At 41.0% G+C, this 27,694-nt stretch overlaps 2 protein-coding genes and 1 pseudogene across 3 annotated transcripts; 2 read left to right on the top strand and 1 right to left on the bottom strand.

Moving 5' to 3' along the window:
* Positions 1–1,336: 1,336 nt before the first annotated feature.
* LOC139946480 (uncharacterized) lies at positions 1,337–27,674 on the bottom strand. 2 transcript variants are annotated; one of them, XM_071944147.1, is made up of 3 exons: positions 26,249–27,674; positions 3,450–3,593; positions 1,373–1,475 (listed from the first exon to the last, which is right to left on the bottom strand). In XM_071944147.1, exon 1 carries the CDS (start codon positions 27,667–27,669, stop codon positions 26,380–26,382), a length of 1,290 nt encoding a protein of 429 aa, XP_071800248.1. In that variant the 5' UTR covers positions 27,670–27,674; the 3' UTR covers positions 1,373–1,475; positions 3,450–3,593; positions 26,249–26,379. The 2 variants fall into 2 exon arrangements, 1 of the variants encoding a protein (XP_071800248.1); XR_011787251.1 differs by lacking the exons at positions 3,450–3,593; positions 26,249–27,674 and adding an exon at positions 1,801–1,895 and having other exon boundaries at positions 1,337–1,475.
* LOC139946244 (paraneoplastic antigen Ma3 homolog) lies at positions 11,551–12,951 on the top strand. The gene has a single exon (XM_071943864.1). The coding sequence runs from the start codon at positions 11,551–11,553 to the stop codon at positions 12,949–12,951; it is 1,401 nt and encodes a 466-aa protein (XP_071799965.1).
* Positions 20,238–25,264, top strand: LOC139946243 (uncharacterized; annotated as a pseudogene).
* Positions 27,675–27,694: the final 20 nt, after the last annotated feature.

The raw sequence follows: 27,694 nt of genomic DNA, 5'->3' as shown, positions 1-27,694 counted from the left end.
TCGCAAAGAGAGAGTTGAGCATATGAATTTGACATAACGTTTTCCTAGAATTCGGGTACTTTTTCAAAATGTCCACAGATTTGCATTAAACTTACAGGGTTTGAAGATAATGATAGTGGAACGCTTCCCTTCAAATATTACTAACTAAGGTTGTGTAGTTTTTGAGAAATGAGTAAAACAAGTCACAAAATATTGTTGGTCTTAAAATACCAAAATTATTTTACCATGTAAAATCCCCTTAACCAATTTTGATATTATACCAAAACCATAGCATAACTGGTTTTAACCAGTTATGCTATGGTTTTGGTATAATATAAAATAAGTTTAGTATAAAATACGTATAGTATAAAATACGTTTTTACATGCTAAAACTGAAACGAAAATTTTATTACTTTACTCATTTCTCAAAAACTACAGCACCTCAGTAAGTAACATTTCAAGGAAGCTTTCTACTATCATTAACCTTCACACTGTGTAAGTTTAGGGTAAATCTGTGGACATTGTGTTTTTTGTTAGGAAAAAGTACATACCCTTCTAGACTCAAGTGATAAAACAATACCTTTAATTTCCTTTAATTTCGAGTTTTCCGGATTCGGGGGATGTGACTACTGGAGTTTGAGTAGGATTTTAAACTCTTTGCATGGTGGAAATGGAAAGGTTTGCGCTAACACAATATAATGACTATCTCTAAATGAGTGAACCATCCGGACAGCAGCCATACAGAGCGTGCAGTCTGCTCCGTGACCGTATAGTTCTGTACGTAGGCATATTACCGATCAGGTACCTAGACGTAGTGTACGGGGCCAGACTACACATTTTCTCTTTAAATTCCACTCATCAAAACACATATTTAAGTGACAAAAGCTTTATGTTAACAACTTAAAAATACCACTTCCAGGTGACTTTAAAGCCATTGGACCCTTTCGGTACAGGGGAAAAAAAAAAAAGTTCACAGATTTACAAATAACTTACAGGGTTTACAGAAGGTAGTGGTGAAAGACTTCTCTTGAAATATTATTCCATGAAATGCTTTACTTTTTGAGGAAACAGTAAAACAATATCAATTCTCGATAGCGAGAATTACGGATTTATTTTAAACACATGTCATGACACGGCGAAACGCGCGGAAACAAGGGCGGGTTTTCCCGTTATTTTCTCCCGACTCCGATGACCGATTGAGCCTAAATTTTCACAGGTTTGTTATTTGATATAGAAGTTGTGATACACGAAGTGTGGGCCTTGGACAATACTGTTTACCGAAAGGGTCCAATGGCTTTAAGAATTACCTTCACAATTGTAACCAACTCACCTGCTGCAAAACTTCCGATGCTTTCTCCAAGCCCGAAGAGACAAGAAGCAACAATATAATAATCTGCTAGAATACTTTCGTCGTACATTTCTTTCACCACTAACGTCATTAGAATGTTTAGAAGTCCAATGGCGCCACCACTGACACAAGCCAAAGACATCAGGACCTGCCATATATAAAAACAGCTTATTTCAAACGCAGTTTTCAAATAACATAAAATGTGCAGACAAGCTGAGTGGGTGTAGTACTTCGAGCAAGGGAAGAACTGAAGAAGATCTGATGTAAAAATTAAAAAGAATTACGACTTCGAAATTTGCTTACATTTTACATTTCAACGCAATGTTGTTGTATCAATTTAACTTGTTATGTGTAGGCTCATGAGTTTGTTTGTTCATTTGTTTTAGTTGCGTATTGTTGGTGATGGAGACCAAGAATGAGACGGATAGTTGAGAGTTGCTAACCAGTGGGGGAGATGGGAAACGAAATCTTACCACATATAGTTATCCTGAGCAAGTGAATCCATGAACATTGCAGCTGAGTTTATAACACACAGTAACACAAACAACCAAAGTGCACTGATGACATTGTAGCCCTGCAGAGGAATATGAATAAGTCTGCCAACAAGGTTTCCAACACCACCTCCAGTAGATAACAGAGCTGCTGCAGAGAGAGTTATACCTCTTGATACTGCATGAGGTACTAGAAATATCATCCAATCAGCAGAAGACACGCCTTGAAGGATATAAACAAACATTTCAAGAAGTATCCTGGGTTTCTCTATAAGATGACGTTCAAAGAAAACCAGGAAGCAGCTTCCTTCAGCCGATTACGAAAGCCTGGGACATTCTTGTCATATTCTTGGTCCGTGTCTGTTATGTTTATAAACTTTGAATACTTCTGGACGTGTTGATCATTCAGTGCACCAAACACAGTCACGTGGAACATAACAGACATGATCATCAAGGTTCCACGCCAGCCATAGACTCCGATAAGAAAATCGACTACTGGAGGGCAAGCCATAACACCAAATGACCCACCTAGAAATGATATGGCGTACATGACTGGGAAATGCTCAGATGGTGACGATACCAGTGCAACCATCTGTGGTACGTAGGAAAGACCCATACCAACACCTGTCGAAGATGATTAAAAAGACATACAATCGAACAATGTTAATGTTTTATTTTGCGGGAAAATTTTGAAGACAAAAGTTAAGACTTAAGAAAATATGCTCTTCACAAGTAAAGCAGTTTTATGTCTTCCACTTTGATCCATCGATCATTGGTTGTTGCCATTTATAGTTGTCAATACCACAACAGTCCAATTCATCCTTCTATCGATGTCAGAATCTTGAGCTTGGTCATATATCTGCCGTACCTAAAAGCTGCGTCTGTTAACACAGAACGGGTGATATTTTCTATCGACCACAACAGTTGCAGGGTTTCTACTCGGCAAAGTCCCATGATGGGATATCACGCCAAGAATACCCACGCGTTTGACCGATGAAGCAACTAGAGTAGATTAGTGGATTTGAACTGGGAGAGCGGGGCAGTGACAATAGGCAGAGGAAGTCGATTGTTCAATGCAGGGGTAATTCGGAGTTTTTGTAGATGTTGATGGAAAATTGGAGCTTCTAAAAAAAACATATAAAGGACTGTGATGTTGGGAAATGCAGTTGTTGTTAAAACTTACAAGAGACTGTTATTTTTCAGTATGAGTGGGACAATTTCAATCATATACTGATCACTTGACTTCATGGTGCAACAGGAAGCTGACAAATCCGATAACCCTACCAACACAAAACACCACTCTCACTCCAACTTCAGCACCTAAGCATGATGGGCAGTCAAACACAGAACACACCTCCTCCCTTGTCAACTTAATCACATTGCTAAAAACAAAAAACACTATACAGGATCGTGCGGCACCTAAATGTAGCCCGACCCCTAAATGTAGCCTGACCTAAGTGTAGCCCCAAAGCTGTACCTAAATGTCAGTTTGTGTGATCAGTGTGAACCAATTCTTTGGTTCTGGTCTTTGACAATTACAAACCGTGTCCAGTGCCTTTAATTCGTATTTTTTCAGTGGAATTTCTTTGTGACTAAGAAGCCGCGTATTCACATACTTTGCTGAAACTCACCTGTTGTTATTCCCAATGTGATTGTTAACTGGAAGATGTTCCAAGTGAACGCACTGGCAAGGTATCCAACAAAAAGCAAGGTCCCTCCGGTCATTACACACACTCGGCTGCCAAATCGCTTTGCAAGATTCCCTGCGATTGGTGCTGTTATCAAAGAGAAAAGATAATACTAAATATATAATCTAAATTTCTGAACAAGAATTCCATTAAACAAAAAAGTTAATGGGCAATCACGATACAGAGGCGAAGTTTGACCTAAAAACCATTTGTCGATATGTTATCAAAAGACTTTGTATTGCTCAAGGCACTGGACACCTTTGGTGTAAAGAAAAACAACCAAGTATTCTCACTTTGTGAATTTCTAAATAGGCGCTATGCATAAAATAAAAATCTGTGAGTTTGGGCACATTGGTCACCGAAGATACTAAAACGTAATGAAGAAAAACACTTGCAGAAATGTGTGTGCTTGCAGATGCCTGAAATGCTTCAGGTTATGTTGCCCCGGCCCTGCATATCAAACACATATAATTATTTATGGAATAATTGCGTTGCGGTCTTTTTTGTGCCGATTCGCAAATATTTACGTAAATAGCCAATTTAGTTATTGAATGGGCGGCCATGCAGCATGGTTTGGGGTAGTAGCAAGACACCTCTGAGAACAAAAAATAAAATTAAAAAAAAAAATTCAATTTAAAACGAGGTATAGTAACACGAGAATTGGGTAATCCTGACGATCCATGACGTAAAAAGGCTATCCTCAGTGCTTCAGATGTAATATTGTTCATAATTACTCGCACGTCCTGCCACCCCAGAAGTTTTTAACGCCTTCCTCACATATAAAACTGACATCAAGTTCACTGATCAGAACAACTTTACCTGTGGAATCACACGTTTCAGCCCACTTGTCTTAAAGAACAAAGGCCGACCCCTTAGGTCAACAATGCACCGGACCAGAGAAACAAAGTTTTGGTTACTAAGTTTTCTAAACACAAGCTTGAATCGATTATTGATCCATGCTACCTTTAGAAGCAAAACAAAAGCAATCCAAAATATCTGTAAATGACTTTTAGGGGAAGGCCGTGACCTGGCAGCACAACCACGTACCCCGTTTGCTGTATGACACCTTGACCAAACGTGATTGACCATGACATTTGAACTCACAATTTCATTCTAACAAAATATTACAAAATCCCACACTCGAAAACAAGTAAAAACTATATTACTAGTCTAGTCTACTGCGTCACGCCATTTCAACCAATAATAAACGTTGAAGTACGTCGTGTGCCAACTGGCCAAGTCCGTGGTTTTTTTTTTCACTTACAACTTTTTTGAGTAGTTACCAAGTGTCCACTGCCTTTATAAAAGCACGATCTTTCCACACGATGTTTAGGGGAACTAAAAATAAGCCCAGGTTGGACTCCTATTGAAACTGTGCCTTTGATACAAAGAAGATTGTTACTGTCAAAACAAACATTAACAACAACACATCTAATACACTTATATTCCTAAATGTGACATTGGTAGCAACGAAATAGGCTAGTAACCTATAAAGCACAATCGTGCAGCCGATTTCACGAAACTTAAAGGAACACACTGCCTTGGATCGGACGAGTTGGTCTATAAAAAACAAAAACATTTGTAACCGTTTTTTATAACATGCATATGGTTGGAAAGATGTTTTAAAAGTAGAATACAATGATCAACACAAATTTGCCTCAAAATTGCGTGGTTTTCCTTTTACTGCGCGAACTAACACGGTTCGTAAATGGCCGTGTTCGTCTACGAGGTAAAAGGAAAACCGTGCAATTTAGAGGCATGTTTGTGTGGATCATTGTATTTGTATTTGCACACATTTATTTCATTGCTGCCCTACATTTAAACTTACACATTTTACAAAGTTTTATAAATATATTCAAATTATGAGTAGTTTACAGTATTACTTAGTATCTTAGCATATGAAAGTTTACAATGATTTAGATAGTTATATATTAGGAAGCTTTTAAAGTAGGGCAACAATTAGGTTAGGGTGAAGCAGAGGCTTTTGTGCCTTAACCTATGGACAGACAAACAACATAAAACACTATACAGAAGAAAGAGAACACAAGACAGACTAGACAAACAGAATACACGACAGAGGCTAATATATGATGGTGAGTAAGTTAACAATATACTTAAATAAACCTACGAATAAGCATCAACAAGTTGTTTTTTTAATTTTCTTGTGAATGCAGGAAGAGTGATTGAAGATTTAATTGAGTAACTCAAATTATTCCAAAACATAACGCCACGTTGAACAAGACTATTTTGGTATAATATTGTTCTCTGGCGGGAAACGAACAGGTTTTTCTTGGCAGTGCTACGAGTATAGTGTGAATGGATGTTGTAAGTTAGTGTGAAAAGTGAATTAATGCAACTTTGCAATGCGTTATTCATAGCTTTATACATAAATTTACCCACATTTAGTTAGTAAATGTCAATAATTTGTAGTAATCTAAGATTACAAAATAATGGAGCCGTATGGTCACGGGCACCAGCATTAGAAATAATTCGAACAGCTCGCTTTTGCAAGGTGAGAATCCTACTGTTATGTGTTAAGGAACCACCCCAAGTAAGAATGGAATAATTTATATACGGAAGAACCAAAGAGTTATACAGGGTCAGCAAAATAAACCCAGGAACGAATTTTTTTAGACGGTTAATTATACCAATATTTTTAGCTACTTTATTGGTAACGTCTCTTAAGTGATTCTTCCAGGATAAATTCTCATCAATTTCTACACCAACTTGGTATGTGTCACTTGTTAATTTAGCACTACACCATCCAAAACTAGGGGTACAGATTGAATATATATACGTTGAGCTTGACAGAATATAATATAATTGGATTTTAGGAAATTAAGACAAAGTTTGTTTGCTTTAAGCCATTTACTTATTTTTGCGGCTTCAATATTTAAAATGTTCACAGCTGCATCAACGCATCTGTGGCTAAGAACTAAACTTGTGTCATCAGCAAAAAGACAAAATGATATAATATCGGATGTGTTACAGATGTCATTAATATAAAGAATGAATAGCAAAGGTCCTAAAACAGAGCCTTGGGGCACTCCACAGATGGTATTTTGTTTTGTTGAAATTGTAGAATTGTATGAAACAACTTGTGTTCTGTTAGATAAATAACTTTTAAACCACTCCAACGCTATTCCGCGGACTCCGTAATGTTCTAATTTATGTAATAAAATGTCATGGTTAACAGTGTCGAAGGCCTTAGACAGGTCTAGAAACATGCCAATAGAAAAGTTTTTGTCTTCAAAGCCATTAAGCAATTTATTTATTACAAAAGATGTCGCTAACTCCGTAGAACGCTTTTCTCTGAAACCAAATTGTGATTCAGAGAGGAAGTTATGCTTAGATATAAAGCCCATTAGCCTTGTATAGATGAGTTTTTCAAAGGTCTTTGAGAATGTCGAAAGAACTGATATCGGTCTATAACTGCCAATGAGATTTCTCTCACCACCTTTATGGATAGTGGTAACTTTAGCTTTTTTCAGACCATCTGGAAAAACTCCCGAAGTTAAAGACATATTGAAGATCTTTGCAAGTGGTTTTGCCAATGAGTACCTAGCTTCTTTAATAACAATAGGGCTTAAAGAATCACACACTGGGGCTTTACCACAAGGAATCTTGTTAAGAATGTCAACAATTTCTTCTGGTGAAATAGGGGTCAGGAAAAATTTAGTTTGTTTCGCTTGGGTGACCGAATCACAGGGTGTGGCCCATTATGTAATGCCTTGAATATATCAATGCCATTGTAGTCTTCAGTGCAAAATCACCGAGTCGTGTCGCTATTTAAAGCGTAGGTTCCGATCCATAAAAATCACTTCAGGCTAACGCATTTCTGCTGTGTGCTACGTTTTCAGTTACGCTTACAATGTCGAAAGAACAGAGCACCTCCGCCAGTGAGTTTAACCCCGAGGTTCTTTTCGACAAGTTTAAAGTGTAGTTCAACAGCAAATTCGAAAGTCTCCAATCTTCGAAAGAAACAGTAAATCTGAAAGAGATCAAAAACAAGCTAGATGCTAAAGAGCTGAACAAAATAGGCAACACGGCTCAGTACGAGTTTTGCGGGAAAGTAGAGCTTTCACTGGACGAAATCAAGATCTGCCTGCTTAAGAATGGCGACATCGAGACAGCGATATAGGCGATTCAAGAAGCCGAAGCCCTGGTCACCGAAAGAAAAAGAAAGATAAAGATCGCCGATAGCAGCAAGGCAGGTTGGATCACGATACAACACAGAGAAAGGCGGTGAGGACATGCCCGGTGAGCTGAGAAAGCAAGTTCAAGTAGCAGAAGAAGCAGCGCTGAAAGAGCTTGAAGGAAAGAAGAAGCTGAAGAGAGGGCTTTGGGATGATGGCGCCAGGTTGTCGATACCTGCTGGCAATCGTAGTCTTTTTCGAGGTAACCCCCATTCCCCGTTACTGATTCTTTGTCGTGGTTCATACAGAGCAGCCTAATGCCGGCCCTCTCCCATGCTATACCATTAATAATAAATTCTCAGAATCATAACCTGTTCTTGTCTTGTGATTAATGTCTCCCAATAGAATTAAACTGTTTTTCATGCGTATGAGCGTAGCGAAGGAGCATGAAAAATTAGTTTGTTTACCCCCCCCCCCCCCCCCCCCCCCGAGATTAATGCTCCTGGGGAATGTTTTGTGGAGGTATGCCACTCGTATGTTATAATTCGTATTGTTGTGCAGCTTTGTATTTTAATCATTGCATCAAAAAATGAGAAAGTCACATTTCAGTGGGATAGGCGTTATCTGATATGCATTGTAAATACTGTTCTTTTCTACAACTAGAATTGCTTGCCTGTCTGAAACTTTTATCCCTTGCACAGGCCTCTCAAATACTGATACATGCTTCACCTGCGAAATGGTCGGCCACTGGGCGGGACAGTGCCAATCCCATGCCTACCCAGGGATGTCTTCGAGAGTCAGAGCAAGAGCGAGAGCTATTCAGCTATTGGGTATGGCAATGTGTACGCCGCAAGAAACGTCCCATGGAGTGTTCCAATCTCACAACGACCATTCTCAGCACTCACTGCCGACACTAACATCGGCACTCCCCCGGCCACACAAATCATCGGACAAAGAGCCACGCCCTGTGTCAGACCTACTGATGCCTACAGCCAATCCTAGGCTATTGAAGCTTGAAGACAAGTTCATTGACGTGTTGCAGGTACGGTGCAACTTTCCCTTGAGCAGCAGAGACACAATTAATTCTGATACGATTAATGTTAAAGGTAGATTAAAAGAAAATGTTCAGTTTTGGTATGACATTGGAGCCTCACCAATGGTGTTGTCGGTTATAAATGAGGGGTACCGTATACCATTTGAAATTGAGCCTCCCCCAATGTATTTAAAAAACAACAAATCTGCATTATTAGAGTATGCCTTTGTTACCGAATCTATTTTAGAACTGTGCTCATCTGATAGAATCATTGAAAAAGACTCACCATCTTTCGTATCTAGTCCACTCTCTGTAGCCTACCAATCCTCCGGGAAGAAGAGACTGATTCATGACCTTAGTAAACTTAACAAATTCATAAACAAATGTAACCCTGACCCAAATGAGGCCTCAGGTTACAGCATATTTTGTGTTTTACAAAATATGATCTTTATTTCATTGTGTAATTTTGATTTCCTTTTCATTGCTCATGTGTTTATTCTACATGTGCATTTTCAATTTGCCATGGTGTGCATTTTCTGTAGCCATGGTTTCCCTTTGTTTACTTGTGTTTACCAGCCAGGCTATTCAGCTGGTGCCATGCTATTCAACTTGTGTTTTATTCATGCTCTTTGATCTTTACCTATCTATTCAACTATGCTTGTAATCTCTACCTTCTTGGAGGAAGTGGAGATTCACCTTTTGTTTATTTCTGGGAATGGCCAGTGCCTTTTTCTCTAATCCATGACCACAAACCCAAGCTGTGAAGTCGTAAAGATTTATCTTTCCTTCACTCCCTCTAATTTCAAATAGACCAATCAACTTTAGAGCCATAAGTGATATTTTTCGAACCATCCAATGAGAGTGAACAGCTGACCTAAGCTGAGGCATGGTCGGAAGGCTGGCTTGGCCCAAAATTCTGGTCAGACCAAGCACTCCACCATTGGCCATCGCTCCATCTGGATGTGTGTCCGCACATGCCTCTACAACTATTTTTTTTCCAAGTGCTTGTTAAATTACTTCTTCAAGCAACTTTCTCATTCTGGAGTGAAGACAACTTCTACTTTTAAAATGAATGTTGGCTCTCTGTAATAGGTGAGTTTTAGTATTTAACTATTTAAGTAATATTTGTAACTTGTTATCTGGAAGTTTGCAGTAAGGTCTCTGTTGAAGTTAGAATTTGATTTATGATTTTTGAATTTCACAGACAACCTTTAAACTTTCATTTTTTATTAAATGTATTTCTTTAAATTCTCTGAAGCACTTTTGTTTTATATTTAATGCCATGATGAAAGATCTATCATGTTATTTTCTGAATTTGAGAAATAGATCTTTATGCTTTTAGGCATTGTATGTTTTAAGTTCTTTGAAATTTGTTGCAACGTTTGGTTTATTGAGGAGAGACCTATTTGCTTTTGCCGATTTCTTATTTTGTATTCTTGATAAGAACTAACAGAATAGTTATGATATTTACCACCAGCTGATTCAGTTGATGTATTGTGGTAAGTCATGCTATTTGTGCAGTCCTTAGTATTTGGACTGGTTCTAAAACACTATCAATATATATTTTAGGTCTGATGGGTTTTAAGTTTTTACAATGTACATGTATATATTTTATATTTTAATGGCAATCCCGCATAAGACTTAAAGACACAAAGTGTTGTCTAGTGATAGAGTTTTTGCAGGAAGCCAGATTTTGCTTTTGTATCCAAATACTTCATACCTTATTTTATGTATTTTGCAGTTGCTAAGATTTTAGACAATGTGTTGTTTGATGTAAAACTCTTAGCTCATTGAAGCTTGGACGATTTTAAGTTTGCTATTGCTGTCTTAATGAGACAGATGATTATTTTGATATGCTACATGAGGGAGTAATTTTCTCCTTGTAGCCAGATAGTCGAAAGTATTGGCTTATCTTTATTTAACTTATTGGCTTGTGGAGTTTTAACAAGTATTTGATATATACTGTATTTCCCGAGCGTTCCATCAGTTAGCTGACTGGATATTTTATATTCCTAAAGAGGGTTGTATTGTAATATGGCATGGACCATTATCACTCTCTGTAATAGGTACAGAAGACCGAATGTGATGTGGTGAAGAAGATTGACTGGCCCTGTACATACTAATACAAAGGCAGATTCCCATCCAATTCATCTGTAACCTATTGCAAGTATAAACGTTTTAACATTCTTGCAAGTATTATTGGAAGAGGATTCCGTACATATATACCGACACGTGAGGTGTCCGTCCGCACGAAGAGGAACTGGGTCGTCTCCCAACTGATGTTTAGACTTCGCCCGTAGGACGCGAAACGCGGTTTAGGGTCTATTTAAGATTTGGCGCCCATTAATTCCTTTGAGCTCATTTTGTGTTATTTAAATATTACAGGATCCTTTAATTGTATTGTTTAATTCTACATTTCTTTAATTGGTGATTTATCGTTCAAATAAATCAGAGTTTCTGTTATTGTGCATCATATCTCGAATTCTCTAAACTTGGTTTTATTTCAAAAAGGGAGTTGTAAATTTATTTTCGGTTCCCGCTATTTTTGATTGGCGAACCCAGGGTTACATTTATGGGGGCTTGTCCGGGAAATATAAATTGTTAAATGTTGAAGTATTTTGACTTCTAGATTATGAGAGATTTGCATGCACATTGACTGCACAAGACTTGCATAACATTATCATTGATAGAAGAGTTTTTACCTAAAGCTCTTGAATATATATATAACGTATTTATCCTGAAATTTTATTTTGATACTTGCCTAGAGAGCCAACATTCCATACACATTTAACAAATTCAGTTGTCTTTATTCTATATCTTAATTCTTTAGATTTTTTCTTCTTCTTTGACTTTATTTTTTTTGTTGATTATCACAATGGCTAGCACAGCCCTCCGAGAACTAGGTTTAGACTGGTGTAAGAAGGAGGATTTTAGACCGATTCACTCAATTCTGTTATCAAGTAAACTCAACACTGTCCCAGTGGGAAATAATTTTCTGTCATTGGCACTTGGTAGTGTCCTTCCTTCTGTCGAGAATTTCTGTAGAAAGGATGACAAAGAACATAACCGTACCCTCCTACTCCTTGACTTTGCTGTTCCTGTTTCTTCTTTGGGACTTGGGCCCGAGATCCGTCTTGATCTAGGGGTTTCCCAAGTTGTTTTCAGTTTGACACGGCTAGATGATTCTGCATCTCAGAGCCAACGTGTCAGCATCAGGGAGCTCCGAGAGAGCGGTGCCATAGATGCATGGCGTTCCAATCAGGCTACAAATTCACAAAATTCTGCTATGTTTTCTAACCCTTCTTCCCCTAGTCCAAATTCTCCAACAACAACTCCCTCTGCTTATCCAACTTCTTCAGATTTTCCACAGGCATTTGCTCGCTGCTCCCTTGCAGCTAACTACCGTAAGTTGCGATGTTTTTCTGGTTTACCTTCGCCTGCTCGTGACGAGGATCCATACCTTACATGGATTGACCACGTCGAAGGCCAAATGGACGAATGGCAGGATCTTGATGATGGTGAGAAGAGGAAACGGATCCGTGAAGCTCTTCGGCCACCCTCTCTCAACATCGTCAATGATCTTCGCCGTGATGACCCAGATGCAACAGCACTAGACTACCTCAAGGCCCTCGACGTGGCATTTGGTGATACGTCATCCGACGATGAATTGTTTATAAAATTCCACAGCATGAGACAGAAAGAGGGAGACTCTCCATCGAAATTTCTGACTTCTTTACAAGATTGTTTGAGGAGAGCCATCCGTCGAGGAGTGATTCCCCATGAGAAAGCGAACAAGGTTCGTTTATCTCAGTTCATAAAGGGAATCCTCTTCGACGAGATGCTCCTCGTCAATCTACATCTAAGAGACCAACTAGACCGCCCTCCCTCCTCCCTGACTCTCCTTTCCCGAGTGCGGAAACAAGAAGAGGAAACCTTAGCAAAACAGACCAGCCGTAGAGAGACAGCTCCACTACCTCTACCGGCACAATTTCTCCAGCATGCTGTACAACCACATAACGAAAGACATCAACAACAGCCGAAGCCGAAACCAAGACAAAACCACCAGAAGGAGGATGACAAGGGCACACTACTAGATTTCTGCTTCGGATGTGGTGAAGTGGGCCACATCCGCCGAAGGTGTCCAAACCCGTCAAGTCCCGACGCTGTCAATCAGAAGTTAATTAGATTCATTCTGTCTGGGCAGTCGGGAAACGGACAAGGACGCCAGCAGCGGGGAAGCCAGGTGTCCTACAAAAGCCAACAAACCCCAATGTAAGATTTCAGCAAGGTACAGACATCCCTTGTGGTTTAGTAGGAGAGAGCATCACTCCTCGATGCTGGGTGGACAGCTTTGAGACAAACTGTCTACTTGATAGTGGCTCACAGGTCACTCTAATCTGTCAAAGTTTTTTCAACCGTCTCAACCGTACTCTTCATCCTTTGAATGACTTAGTCCTTTTTCATGGTGGAGATGGGAAGATGCCATACTTGGGCTGGACTTACGTTTCCATGGGGTTTGACAGTGCCTTTAGCGGTACAAGTAATCGTTTTGATACGTTTGCTCTAGTCATCCCTGATGGTCGTAACTCAAGTACCCCACCAGTCATTGTTGGTACAAATTCCGGTCTTTTCCGTAACTGTTTTGATTTGTGTAAGAAGCAAGCAGGTAAAAGGTATGGGCAAACTCTCAACATCAGTGCCGTTTGCCACAGAATTTATGAGTCATTTGCCAATGAGAGCAGAGTTTCCAGTGATGGCAAACTTGGGACTGTCAGAACTCGTTCCAAGCGTTCTACCACGATTCGACCAGGAGAACACAAATCTGTGTGTGGCTCCCTCCGTAACACCCTGCGTAAGCCAGTAACTGTACTGGTGGAACCCCAGGAGAAGTGCAAATTGCCGTCAGGATTAGATGTGACACCTGTTGTGGCCAGACTCCCGGGTAGTTCAACATGCACCGTCAATGTAGTTGTTGTCAACAGAACGAGTCGTGAAGTTACAATCCCAGGAAATTGTCCCTTGGCAGACATCTTTGTGCCAGAGTGGTGTCATGAAGCTCCAAACATGACAACATCTTCAAAGAAGTCTCGCACAGCCTATTGTGCCTCTACCTCTGCTTCAACCACTAAGTCTCCCACTGATGATTTTGATAATCTTCCCTTCCAGTGGGGCCCTATTTTTCCAAAGCAAAAGAGAGACATTCTTGACAAGATGAGGTTAAGGTCACAAGTTTTCTCTCGTCATGAGTGGGATCTTGGTCTCACAAAGCAAGCGGAACATCAAATCAATATTTCTGATGACACTCCATTTAGGGAAAGATCCCGTAGAGTTGCTCCAGCCGACCTCAAGGATTTGAGACAACATCTACAACAACTACAAGATAACAACATAATCAAAGAATCACGAAGCCCTTATGCATCACCAATTGTGCTCGTTCGGAAGAAGAACGGCAGTCTACGAATGTGCATAGATTATCGTACACTCAACACTCGCACAATCCCTGACCAGTATGCCGTGCCACTCATACAGGAAGCCATTGATTGTTTGAATGGCAGTAGTTGGTTTTCAGTGATTGACTTGAAGTCTGGTTTCTATCAAATTCCTATGCGCCAAGAAGACAAGGAGAAGACGGCTTTCATTTGTCCTTTTGGGTTTTATCAATTCGAACGAATGCCTCAAGGAGTGAAAGGTGCCCCTGCAACGTTCCAAAGATTGATGGAAACTTGTATGTCAGGTATGAACATGGCCGAAGTTTTAGTTTACATGGATGATCTCATTGTTTTTGGCCGTACGCTAGACGAGATGGAAGAACGACTGATGAAAGTACTCGACCGACTTGCTGAGTTTGGACTCAAGGTATCTCCAGAGAAGTGTCAATTTTGTTGTAAATCTGTGAAGTATCTTGGACATGTTGTCTCAGAAGAGGGGGTACAAACTGATCCAGAAAAAATGTCTGCATTGGAGACATGGCCTCGACCTCTGAATGTTAAGCAAGTCCGCTCTTTCCTCGGTTTTGCGGGTTACTATCGTCGATTCATTGAGAATTTCTCCAAGATAACTCGACCCCTGAATGAGCTCACCGTTGGTGTAGTTTACCCTAACAAACGAGGTCGCCCGTGCCCTAAGAAGAAGACACCTGATGTTTCAGCTCGCAAAGCCAATGATCCACTTGGTGAGCTATGGACTCCAGAGTGCGAAAATGCTTTCCTCGCTCTCAAGGAAAAGCTGACCACTGCCCCTGTACTTGCCTTTGCTGACTTAACAGAACCCTTTGTTCTCCACATTGATGCGAGTCGAGAAGGTCTGGGTGGGGTTTTGTTGCAAGAACATGATGGCAAACTCCGTCCAGTAGCCTATGGTAGTCGTGGTCTATCACACACAGAGAAGAACTACCCAGCCCATAAGTTAGAGTTTCTTGCACTCAAATGGGCAGTCACAGACAAATTTAAAGAGTATCTCTACATGGCAAAGAACACCAAAGTGATGACTGAAAATAATCCTCTCACATACGTTCTAACTTCAGCAAAGTTAGATGCCACAGGTCACCGCTGGTTGGCTGCGCTCTCTAGCTTTGATTTCTCTATCCACTACAAGCCGGGGCGTACCAACATTGATGCAGATGCATTATCTCGAATACCCCATAGTTCCCAACATGAGCAACAGTTTCAGTACGAGCAACAGGCGAAAATTGAGAATCTTGAGTCTCGATTGAATGATACTGCAGTGACACAAGAAAATGTTTGTCATCGTGATGCAGTAAGTGCCATATATCTCCAACACAGTATTCATGTCCCAGCACTTGAAACAACAGTAAATCCAACACAATGTCAACCATCTCATCATGTCCCATTTGTCCATTCTCTGTCGGTCGGTGCAGATGCTATCCCTGACTGCTATGGTTCTTGTTCAAGTTTCAGTACACTTGATTGGCAGAAGATTCAAATGGAGGACCCCATCATAAGGGAAGTGCTTAAACATATTCGAGTTGGTAGGAAACCGAACTCTCTCACCAACGTCCCAGAGGAGGCAAAACTCATCCTCCGTGAATTTGACAAACTTCGACTGAGAAATGACACCTTGTTTCGATGTGTGACTAACTCTTTGGGTAACAAGTGCTTTCAACTTGTTCTTCCTTCACAATTCCGTAAGCAAGCAATTAGGGGACTGCACAACGAGCTTGGCCATCTAGGCATTGAGCGGACAGTTGCACTTGCACGGGATCGGTTTTACTGGCCTCGAATGGCTACAGAGATCGACAACTGGGTCCGACACTGTGCTCGGTGTGTTGCAAGAAAGACACCCCAGAGAATAGCTGCTCCTATGGTCAACATCAAGACTAGTGGTCCATTGGAATTGGTCTGCATGGATTTCCTTTCTTTGGAGCCTGACCGTTCCAATAAGAAGTCTGTTTTGGTTGTGACGGATCACTACACTAGGTATGCCCAGGCATTTCCCACCAAAGATCAAACTGCCCGCACTGTGGCAAAAGTCTTATGGGAAAATTTCTTTATGCATTATGGCCTGCCGCAGCGTCTACACTCTGACCAGGGGCGTGACTTTGAGAGCAAAGTTGTAAAGGAGTTGACCAACCTGCTCGGCATAAAGAAATCAAGAACTACTCCGTACCATCCTCAAGGGGACCCACAGCCAGAAAGGTTCAATCGAACATTATTGAACATGTTGGGGACTCTTGAAGGAGAGAAGAAGGAGACTTGGAGTCGCTACATCAGTGCTTTAGTGCATGCCTACAATTGTACTAAACATGACAGCACAGGTTTCTCTCCCTACTTTCTTATGTTCGGCAGAGAGGCGAGACTCCCACTTGACTTGCGTTTTGGCGTCAGTCCTGATGACTTCACACACACCGACCATGTCAAGTATGTCAAAGGCCTCCGAGATCAGCTGACACGGGCCTACCAACTGGCATCTGCAGCGTCAGCCAAGTCAGCACATGCAAACAAAAGACGACATGATGTGCGTGTGCATGGCAATGATCTCCAGAGTGGTGATCGTGTATTGGTCAGAAATCTGGGCTTGAAAGGAAAGCACAAACTTGCTGACCAATGGAATTCGACTGTGCACATTGTAACGGAGCGTATTAGTCCAGACATGCCTGTGTATCGTGTCAAACCAGAGTTTGATCCAGGGCGGACACGCACGTTGCACAGGAACATCCTTCTTCCCATTGACTATCTTAATGAGGATGAATCACGACCTAGCATCACAAAGCCAAAGACTAACCGCCCAATCACCAGGGCAAAAGCCAAAGTGACCCCACTTCCAGTACCAGTTGATGTGGAAGACGATGACATCAGTGGTAGTGATGAGTCGAGTGATGAAGAAATCACTGTTCTCCTTCCTTTGGAGACACTCAGAACACCCATCAGGAAGGATTTGTCCGCTGAAGTCACCAGCATGGAGCCAATAAATGTGCATAATGTATTGAATGCACATGCCCCAGAATTCATTCCAGAGAGATGTTCTCCTATCATGTCGGTAGATAGTCATCCTGAAGAGGTAATGACTGCGGAAAGTCCCATCACTACACTGCCTCCATTATCTTGTGAGGAGTCCATTGGTGATGATGACCATTCTTCTGTGGTTTCAATGGAATCTGTTTCACCATTGAGCTCAGTTCAGTCCATTGCAGACATGGGAGAACAGCCTCAAGAAGTAACATCTCCCTCACCATCCATCAGTTCTCAGCCGAATACTGAGGACAAAGGAGATGACCTCACCAATGGGGAAACCCCTACCCATGTTCACTTAACTCCTGCAAGTGAGCAGCCCTCTAATCCTGTTGTGGTTACAATTGATGAGACCCATTGTTCCTCTATTAGTGATCCCAAATTGGATTCAGCTGTTGACCACAAAGTCACTGAACCAATGCCATCAGTTACCTCTCCTATGCCTTCTACTCCTACCCCTGTGATCTCTAGCCCTGGCACAAGTTTTGTCAGACGTTCAACGAGAGCATCCCAACCGCCTATGAGGTTGAAGTTTGATTCTCAGGGAAAGACTGTGTTTAGCCGGCAGTTCCAATCTCCTGGTATGTTTGCCGCGTTAAAGAGAAAGGTTTTTGGATATTAAGTTTATTTCTATGCATATTTTAATAATTTCTTTTCTTATGCTCCCGGAGGTAGCAAGTTAAGAACTGGGAGGATGTAACCCTGACCCAAATGAGGCCTCAGGTTACAGCATATTTTGTGTTTTACAAAATATGATCTTTATTTCATTGTGTAATTTTGATTTCCTTTTCATTGCTCATGTGTTTATTCTACATGTGCATTTTCAATTTGCCATGGTGTGCATTTTCTTTAGCCATGGTTTCCCTTTGTTTACTTGTGTTTACCAGCCAGGCTATTCAGCTGGTGCCATGCTATTCAACTTGTGTTTTATTCATGCTCTTTGATCTTTACCTATCTATTCAACTATGCTTGTAATCTCTACCTTCTTGGAGGAAGTGGAGATTCACCTTTTGTTTATTTCTGGGAATGGCCAGTGCCTTTTTCTCTAATCCATGACCACAAACCCAAGCTGTGAAGTCGTAAAGATTTATCTTTCCTTCACTCCCTCTAATTTCAAATAGACCAATCAACTTTAGAGCCATAAGTGATATTTTTCGAACCATCCAATGAGAGTGAACAGCTGACCTAAGCTGAGGCATGGTCGGAAGGCTGGCTTGGCCCAAAATTCTGGTCAGACCAAGCACTCCACCATTGGCCATCGCTCCATCTGGATGTGTGTCCGCACATGCCTCTACAACTATTTTTTTTCCAAGTGCTTGTTAAATTACTTCTTCAAGCAACTTTCTCATTCTGGAGTGAAGACAACTTCTACTTTTAAAATGAATGTTGGCTCTCTGTAATAGGTGAGTTTTAGTATTTAACTATTTAAGTAATATTTGTAACTTGTTATCTGGAAGTTTGCAGTAAGGTCTCTGTTGAAGTTAGAATTTGATTTATGATTTTTGAATTTCACAGACAACCTTTAAACTTTCATTTTTTATTAAATGTATTTCTTTAAATTCTCTGAAGCACTTTTGTTTTATATTTAATGCCATGATGAAAGATCTATCATGTTATTTTCTGAATTTGAGAAATAGATCTTTATGCTTTTAGGCATTGTATGTTTTAAGTTCTTTGAAATTTGTTGCAACTTTTGGTTTATTGAGGAGAGACCTATTTGCTTTTGCCGATTTCTTATTTTGTATTCTTGATAAGAACTAACAGAATAGTTATGATATTTACCACCAGCTGATTCAGTTGATGTATTGTGGTAAGTCATGCTATTTGTGCAGTCCTTAGTATTTGGACTGGTTCTAAAACACTATCAATATATATTTTAGGTCTGATGGGTTTTAAGTTTTTACAATGTACATGTATATATTTTATATTTTAATGGCAATCCCGCATAAGACTTAAAGACACAAAGTGTTGTCTAGTGATAGAGTTTTTGCAGGAAGCCAGATTTTGCTTTTGTATCCAAATACTTCATACCTTATTTTATGTATTTTGCAGTTGCTAAGATTTTAGACAATGTGTTGTTTGATGTAAAACTCTTAGCTCATTGAAGCTTGGACGATTTTAAGTTTGCTATTGCTGTCTTAATGAGACAGATGATTATTTTGATATGCTACATGAGGGAGTAATTTTCTCCTTGTAGCCAGATAGTCGAAAGTATTGGCTTATCTTTATTTAACTTATTGGCTTGTGGAGTTTTAACAAGTATTTGATATATACTGTATTTCCCGAGCGTTCCATCAGTTAGCTGACTGGATATTTTATATTCCTAAAGAGGGTTGTATTGTAATATGGCATGGACCATTATCACTCTCTGTAATAGGTACAGAAGACCGAATGTGATGTGGTGAAGAAGATTGACTGGCCCTGTACATACTAATACAAAGGCAGATTCCCATCCAATTCATCTGTAACCTATTGCAAGTATAAACGTTTTAACATTCTTGCAAGTATTATTGGAAGAGGATTCCGTACATATATACCGACACGTGAGGTGTCCGTCCGCACGAAGAGGAACTGGGTCGTCTCCCAACTGATGTTTAGACTTCGCCCGTAGGACGCGAAACGCGGTTTAGGGTCTATTTAAGATTTGGCGACCATTAATTCCTTTGAGCTCATTTTGTGTTATTTAAATATTACAGGATCCTTTAATTGTATTGTTTAATTCTACATTTCTTTAATTGGTGATTTATCGTTCAAATAAATCAGAGTTTCTGTTATTGTGCATCATATCTCGAATTCTCTAAACTTGGTTTTATTTCAAAAAGGGAGTTGTAAATTTATTTTCGGTTCCCGCTATTTTTGATTGGCGAACCCAGGGTTACACAAAGCAAGTTTCAAAATGGACGACTGGAAAATAGGTCTCCAATACTTTTCGAGAGACGCCCTTTTGTTTTCTTTTGACTTGAAATCAGGTTATATATCACCAGAGTATCAAAAATGTTTAGGTTTCTCATGGATAATCGATGGAGTCCTTAGATATTTCGAATTCACTGTATTACCTTTTGGTCTCACATCAGCCCCATTACTTTTCACGAAGATGCTGAAGCCTCTTGTCAAACATTGGCGAGCCTCTGGTATCTTAGTAGCATTGTATTTAGATGATGGTCTCATTGTTGTTCCAAAGTCAACAAACGACACAAAGGCAAACCTTGTAATAGCTCAAACCATATCCGAACAAGTCAGAACGGATATTCTTAGTGCCGGGCTGGTTTATAACATACAAAAGAGCAAATGGGACCCCACAACTTGTGTGGAGTGGCTAGGTATGACGTGTGATACAAATGCAGGTACTCTTCAGGTTCTAGAAAGACGAATTGTTAAACTCAAGAAAACTATTTCTGAAATTCAACTATCGCCTTTCATATCTATCAGGAAGTTGCACTCATTCGTAGGTCAAATAATCTCCCTTAGCCCCGTTAGTGGTAATATAACTAGACTAATGACCAGGCAGTGCCAGAATAGAATTGCCGAATCAGTCGACGAAGACGATATAATAGAAATAGATGATCATTGTAAATCTGAATTAATGTTTTGGAAAGATAACTCTGGTTTCTTAAACAGGCGTCATGTTCTTGCTACCCCTAATGTAAACAAAATCATATGTTGCGATGCAAGCGCAACCGGGTCAGGGGCAGTTGTATGTAACGATGTTCATATTGCCCATAAACTATGGACAACGGAAGAGTGTTTGGAAAGCTCCACTGGAGAGAACTTAATACAATTCTATTTGCAATAAATTCCTTTCTGCCTTTTGTTAAAGACTCCGAGGTCAAGGTGTTTACGGACAGCCAACCTGCAGAGAGAATTGTAGAAGTTGGTAGTATGAAGGCACCACTACAACAAATCTCTCGATATCTTTTCCTCTTGCATTCAAAATAACATTAGATTAGATGTCCAATGGATCCCGAGAAATGAGAACGAGCAGGCTGATTTGATTAGTAGATTAATAGACACTGATGACTGGAAAATCTCACAAACGTTTTTCAGTACAATTAGTGACACTTGGGGTCCATACAGCATTGATTGTTTTGCTTGTTTCTATAACTCACAACCACCTCGTTTTTTCTCCAGATTTTGGAACCCGGGGACCTCGGGGGTTGATGCCTTTTCACAAAACTGGGCAGGTGAAAATTGTTTATTAGTTCCACCAGTTGTCCTGATCCCTAGTGTTCTGAAGCATCTCCATTACTGCAAAGGGAAAAGAACCTTTGTTTTTCCTTGGTGGCCTTCTTTAGTGTTCTGGCCATTGTTATGGTCATGTTACAAGCCATGGATGACTGGTTTCATTTACTTTGAAGGTCAAACAGCTAGAACAAGGACGGAACAAAAATTCATCTTTAGGCTCTAACAAGTTTCAAGGGTACGTTTGTGCAGCTAATTTTGATTTTTCACCTGCGTAAATTATTTACTCAACTCATGTTTCTGTGTTTGTTTCCTTTCTCTCACGTTACAGGTCATTTATAACCAACGTTTTTGGACAAAATTTCCCCAACAATTTGTTGCAGTCAAGACAGAAATTTTTCAGGATGCTCTCCTTGCAAAGGCAAGTGGAACATTAGTCGGGTACTTGTACAAATGTAGAAGTTTTTTCGCCTGGCTCGAATTGCACAAAATTGGGATAGAGTTACCTATACAGGACGAAATTATTGCAGCTTTTCTGACAAAAATCAAATCAGAATCGCGCTCAGAAAGCACGCTCACTTAAGCGGCAGCAGCCCTCAAATGGTTGCATTCCCTTGTAAATTCAAAACCAAACCCAGTAGACTCGCCCATTGTTCAACAGTTAGTGTTAAGTGGCAGGAAAAATCTTCACAAACCCCCAACGCAGAAAGAGCCAATGTCGCTGGAGCAAGTTAAGTCCGTAGTTGATAGGTTTGGTATGAAGCCCCATTGGTGCCATTTGACAAGTGCATATATGCTTCACTGAATGAGATGTATTTCACAGCACCGCCACTTATATCTTGCGGCCGCCACTTAGTATCTTGCGGCCGCCACTTATTATCTCGCGGCCGCCACTTATTATCTTGCGGCCGCCACTTAGTATCTTGCGGCCGCCACTTAGTATCTTGCGGCCGCCACATATTATCTTGCGGCCGCCACTTAGTATCTTACGGCCACCACTTATTAACTCGCGGCCGCCACTTATTATCTTGCAGCCGCCACTTAGTATCTTGCGGCCGCCACTTAATATCTTGCGACCGCCACTTATTATATCGCGGCCGCCACTTATTATCTTGCGGCCGCCACTTTGTATCTTGCGGCCGCCACTTAGTATCTTGCGGCCGCCACATATTATCTTGCGGCCGCCACTTAGTATCTTGCGGCCGCCACTTAGTATCTTGCGGCCGCCACATATTATCTTGTGGCCGCCATTTAAGATCTTGGGGCCGCCACTTAGTATCTTGCAGCCGCAACTTCAAGTTGTGTAATTGAAAACATTGGGGCAGGTTGTCATTCATAAGGACGTAAAGTCATGCAATTGTTGTCGGTATTTTGCAATATTGGACAACATGGAACGGGATTTATTGATACAAGTTTATTTCCAGCTTGGATTAAATTACAGGGAAATACTGTGCTCTTTAGCAGCCAATCATAGAATCATAATCAGTATGCGGACCCTAAAGCGTGAATTGAGAAAGCTTGGACTTTTCAGAAGAAAACACAAATCTGACTTGTTAGATGTTGCCATGTTTATTGTTAAAACTCAAACAGACCAAGGAAATCACCAAGGATACAGATGGCTGCATTCGAAATGTGTTCAAGCTGGGCTGACCGTGGACAGGGAAACTGTACGTTTGCTGCTGAAAATTTTAGATCCAGAGGGAGTTGAAATTAGGCTCAGAAAGAGACTGAAACGGCGTGCATACTTTGCGAGAGGCCCAGATTTCCTTTGGCATATGGACGGGTATGATAAATTAAAGCACTACGGCTTCTGTATTCACGGATGCATTGATGGCTTTTCCCGGGCTTGAGTTTAGTAAGTTGTGGCCGCAAGACAATAAGTGGCGGCGGCAAGATAATAAGTGGCGGCCACAACTTACTAAGTGGCGGCCGCAAGATAATAAGTGGCGGCCGCAAGATATTAAGTGGCGGCCGCAAGATAATAAGTGGCGGCCGCAACTTACTAAGTTGCGGCCGCAAGATAATAAGTGGCGGCCGCAAGATACTAAGTGGCGGCCGCGAGATAATAAGTGGCGGCCGCAAGATAATAAGTGGCGGCCGCAAGATATTAAGTGGCGGCCGCAAGATAATAAGTGGCGGCCGCAACTTACTAAGTTGCGGCCGCAAGATAATAAGTGGCGGCCGCAAGATACTAAGTGGCGGCCGCGAGATAATAAGTGGCGGCCGCAAGATAATAAGTGGCGGCCGCAAGATACTAAGTGGCGGCCGCGAGATAATAAGTGGCGGCCGCAAGATAATAAGTGGCGGCCGCAAGATAATAAGTGGCGGCCGCAACTTACTAAGTGGCGGCCGCAAGATAATAAGTGGCGGCCGCAAGATAATAAGTGGCGGCCGCGAGATACTAAGTGGCGGCCGCAAGATACTAAGTGGCGGCCGCAAGATATAAGTGGCGGTGCTGTGAAATACATCTCATTCAGTGAAACATTATGCACTTGTCAAGTGGCACCAATGGGGCTTCATAGTTTGGCAGTCCCGGTAGTACACTTATGAATCTTAGAACAGCTCGTTATGTATCTCTCAATTATGCTCTACTCTTCAGGCACGACGAAATGGCACAGTTGAAAGCCAGTCACATTTCGGTACTTGCAGAAGGGAAGGGTTTAAAGTTTTTTATTCCAAGGTCAAAGACGGATATGCTCAGGGACGGGAGCACTGCAGTTATTTGCAATACGTCCGACGTCTCTTCACCAGTTTCCTTACTTAAGAGATACATGTCAGGGTGTGGTATTAGTTTTGGGCAAGATGCATTTATTTTTTCTCCTTTGTCGTTTCACTCCAGTACTAAATCATACAAGCCATTGGTAGGAAAATCCCTAAGCTACACGAGATGTAGAGAATTCTTTCTGGACGCACTAAAAACGATAGGCGTCAAGGAACCTAAAATGTACGGTCTCCACAGTTTGAGATCTGGCGGGGCATCTCATTTTGCCAATAATGTCGTTCCAGAAAATTTGATTAAGAAACACGGAAGGTGGAAGACCACAGCCGAAAAAAATAGATATGTGAAACATGATCTAGAGCAAAGACTTTCAGTATCCGAAACATTGCTGACCTAATTTAGAAACGCACACTTCACCATGTATTATATGATGTTTAAATGCTATTGTTGCTAATCTTAAAAGTGTATTGCCCTAAGAACCAAAAAAGGTCAGTAAAAGAGTGTTTTTGGACTAGCCTGTTACGGCAGTGTTGTAATATGTTCTCCCCTTTAGTTCTTTCAAATAAGGTTGAGTTTAAAGCGCCAGCCAAGTTAAAAAACATAATATATATGTATTTAATTATATTTTGACTGCTTTGATCAGTTTTTTTTTTAAGGCTCTTTGAGATATATCTCTGTTTGTAATTCAAAGAAGACGGGTGTTACCGAGCGGTGCTCGAAAGACCATAGGGGTCAGGTTTCTTTTACCTTAGAAGAGTAACACCCAGAGCGGTTAACAAGAGAAAGCTACGAGTATAGATTATTGTGCTAAATCTTCCAAGAATGATGATTTGTATGTCGAGATAATAACCCAAAGCGGTTAACAAGAGTTAAGAGAAGAGATTATTGTGTCAAATTTTCCTTTTCTACGAATGAGGATTTTGTATTTCAAGATTAAAACCCAGAGCTGGTTAATTCAAAGAAGACGGGTGTTACCGAGCGGTGCTCGAAGGACCATAGGGGTCAGGTTTCTTTTACCTTAGAAGAGTAACACCCAGAGCGGTTAACAAGAGAAAGCTAAGAGTATAGATTATTGTGCTAAATCTTTCAAGATTTGTATGTCGAGATAATAACCCAGAGCGGTTAAAAAGAGTTACGAGAAAAGATTATTGTGTCAAATCTCTAAGAATGATGTTTGTTTTGTATAATTCTAGATAATAACAGTAAACCACAGAGCAGCCTAATGCCGGCCCTCTCCCATGCTATACCATTAATAATAAATTCTCAGAATCATAACCTGTTCTTGTCTTGTGATTAATTGTCCCAATAGAATTAAACTGTTTTTCATGCGTATGAGCGTAGCGAAGGAGCATGAAATAGAATGGTGGCATTTATCGCTAAGAAAAGACTCGAATGGAGTATTACAATTAACTGGGAGCTTGTTAGCAAGTTTGTGACGAGCTCATAAAGTTTAAACACGTTGTTGCAATAAAATTGACGAAGAAAGCTGCTTGTGTATCAATTATGTGTATTATTCAACAACTGTGTGTGATCCTGAAACAAGAAGAAAAAATAAAGAAACCTTGTAAGTACAGGTACACACTAAAATGCAAAACTGAGACAAATCTCCTTAATCTAGCTCTTCTGAACTTGTGCAAACTCTAGAAAACTCTGACTACACTAATGTCTAGCAAGAAATCACCCAAGAAGGCAAAAACACAGCCTAACTACACTGGCCTAGCTACAACCTAGAAACGACTGCAGCGAGACTAACTCTGGGCGGCGACTCACCAATCTACACTGACAAATATCAGTCCGCGTCACTGAATGGCCGTAGCACCGCTATACTAACTTGCAACCAATCGCAACAAAAAGTAGTGCGTTGTAACGCTCGCCACGTATATCAAAATACACCAAAATGAATCAACTAAGATGGACATTAGTAAACACCTGAACCTATCGCAGATAAATCCTAAACTCCTAGTTATTTAAACCACCAGCAATTATGAGAATTAAAGAGGGGCAATTCCTACGCAATATCAGAGCAACCCTAAAACATGGCGCAGGCTACACGCTGTGAATGCATACAACTAGGCAGAACTGTACGGGGAATTTCCAACAAACGATCTAACCTACACTAAAGAGCTTAACAGGGAGAAATGCAACCCACAGACCGAACCTGCCTTAACCTGAAATAATCCTACGATAGATAAGTAAGAACTACATACCTTATAATGGCATAAACTTGAAAAAATAAGGGAATCTGGAGAGTAAACTTTAACGTTGAAAACTTTACGAACTCGTGTGTAGAAGTGGCTAGTCTAGAACTCAAGGCGCACAACCGCAAACTTCACACATCTTAGGAAACCATTTTCCAGGAGCCACGCTTCTTGTCCTCACTGATGACGATGACGATGTCTCCCTCCTGAAGGTTCTCATCTGATCGTTGCCACTTCTGTCGCGGGGAGAGCTTGTGGATGCACTCCATCCAGCGTTGCAAAAATCCGTCAACCATCGCATTGCAGATCTCTCTGCGCTTCTGTAAGTTTCCCACGTACTCTTCACATGGAACCTCGGGGCATGGCAAGTCGCCTCTTCCAATCAAAAAGTGATTTGGTGTCAGTGGTGGATGGTCGAGCGGTGACGAAGACTTGCCAGTTAAGGGTCGACTGTTGATGAGACCGGATATCTGGCAGAACACAGTCTCCCACTCAACGAACGTCAGACGATCTGCTTTCACCAGATGTCTCATGCCCTTCTTGACTTCCTGGACCATGCGTTCAACAGCTCCTTGGTGGTGGGGTCCTCCTGGAGGTCCGAACTTCCACTGGGTACTAAACCTTTGGCAATGATCCCTCAGTTGAGCCTGGTCAAACTTCAAGTTCAACTCATTAATGGTGTTGTCAGCTCCTCTGAAGCAAGTACCGTTGTCGCTGACCAGAGTAGATGGCGCCCCTCTCATACTGACGAACCTTTCCAGGGCCTGTAGGAACGCTGGTGTTGACAGATCTTGAACGCATGTCAAATGCACAGCTCTAGTCACTGAACACGTGAACACAGCGCAGTAGCCTTTGGTAGAAGTGTTTCGATTCAACTTAATATTCACTGGTCCAAGGTAGTCCACCAAAGTAGTCTTGAAAGGGGGCGAGCAAGAACTCACTCTAAACTCTGGCAAGTCAGCCATCTTCTGCTGGACTGGTTTGCTTCTGTGTCTCCTGCAAATGACGCAATTGCGCACAATGTTCTTTGAGAGGTTCGTGTCGCCAACAATCCAATACTTCTTCCTGACCTCAGTTGCAGTTCTCAGGTGACCTCCATGAAGGGCATGTGTGTGTCTGTCACGTACAATCAACAGGCTGATGTGACTCTTCTTAGGAAGGAGATATGGATGTCGAACATCAAGAGATATCGGTGCTCTGCCAACTCGTCCACCGACCCGATACACTTGTTCATCTTCATCTAAGAATGGATCCAACTTCATGATGTTGGGATCCTGGAAGTTGATGTCCCTTTGTGCCTGTCGAATCCAATACAACTCGGCTTCCTTGACTAACTTCAGGGAAGGCCACTGTGAAATCTGCTGGATGAGCTGTTTCAACCATTGGGTTTTAGGGATCTGCTTCAAAGACAACACTCTGGCAGTGACCATCTTCAATCTTGACCAGCTTGAGATC

The sequence above is a fragment of the Asterias amurensis genome, chromosome 13, assembly GCF_032118995.1.
Source record: "Asterias amurensis chromosome 13, ASM3211899v1".
Classification (NCBI taxonomy): domain Eukaryota; kingdom Metazoa; phylum Echinodermata; class Asteroidea; order Forcipulatida; family Asteriidae; genus Asterias; species Asterias amurensis.
Note: the sequence above shows the minus strand (reverse complement) of the source record. Positions and strands in the feature narration are given on the sequence as shown.

Coding starts and splice junctions, on each gene's coding strand:
- LOC139946244 (XM_071943864.1), top strand. CDS start 11,551: ATGGCTAGCACAGCCCTCCGAGAACTAGGTTTAGACTGGTGTAAGAAG.
- LOC139946480 (XM_071944147.1), bottom strand. CDS start 27,669: ATGGTCACTGCCAGAGTGTTGTCTTTGAAGCAGATCCCTAAAACCCAA.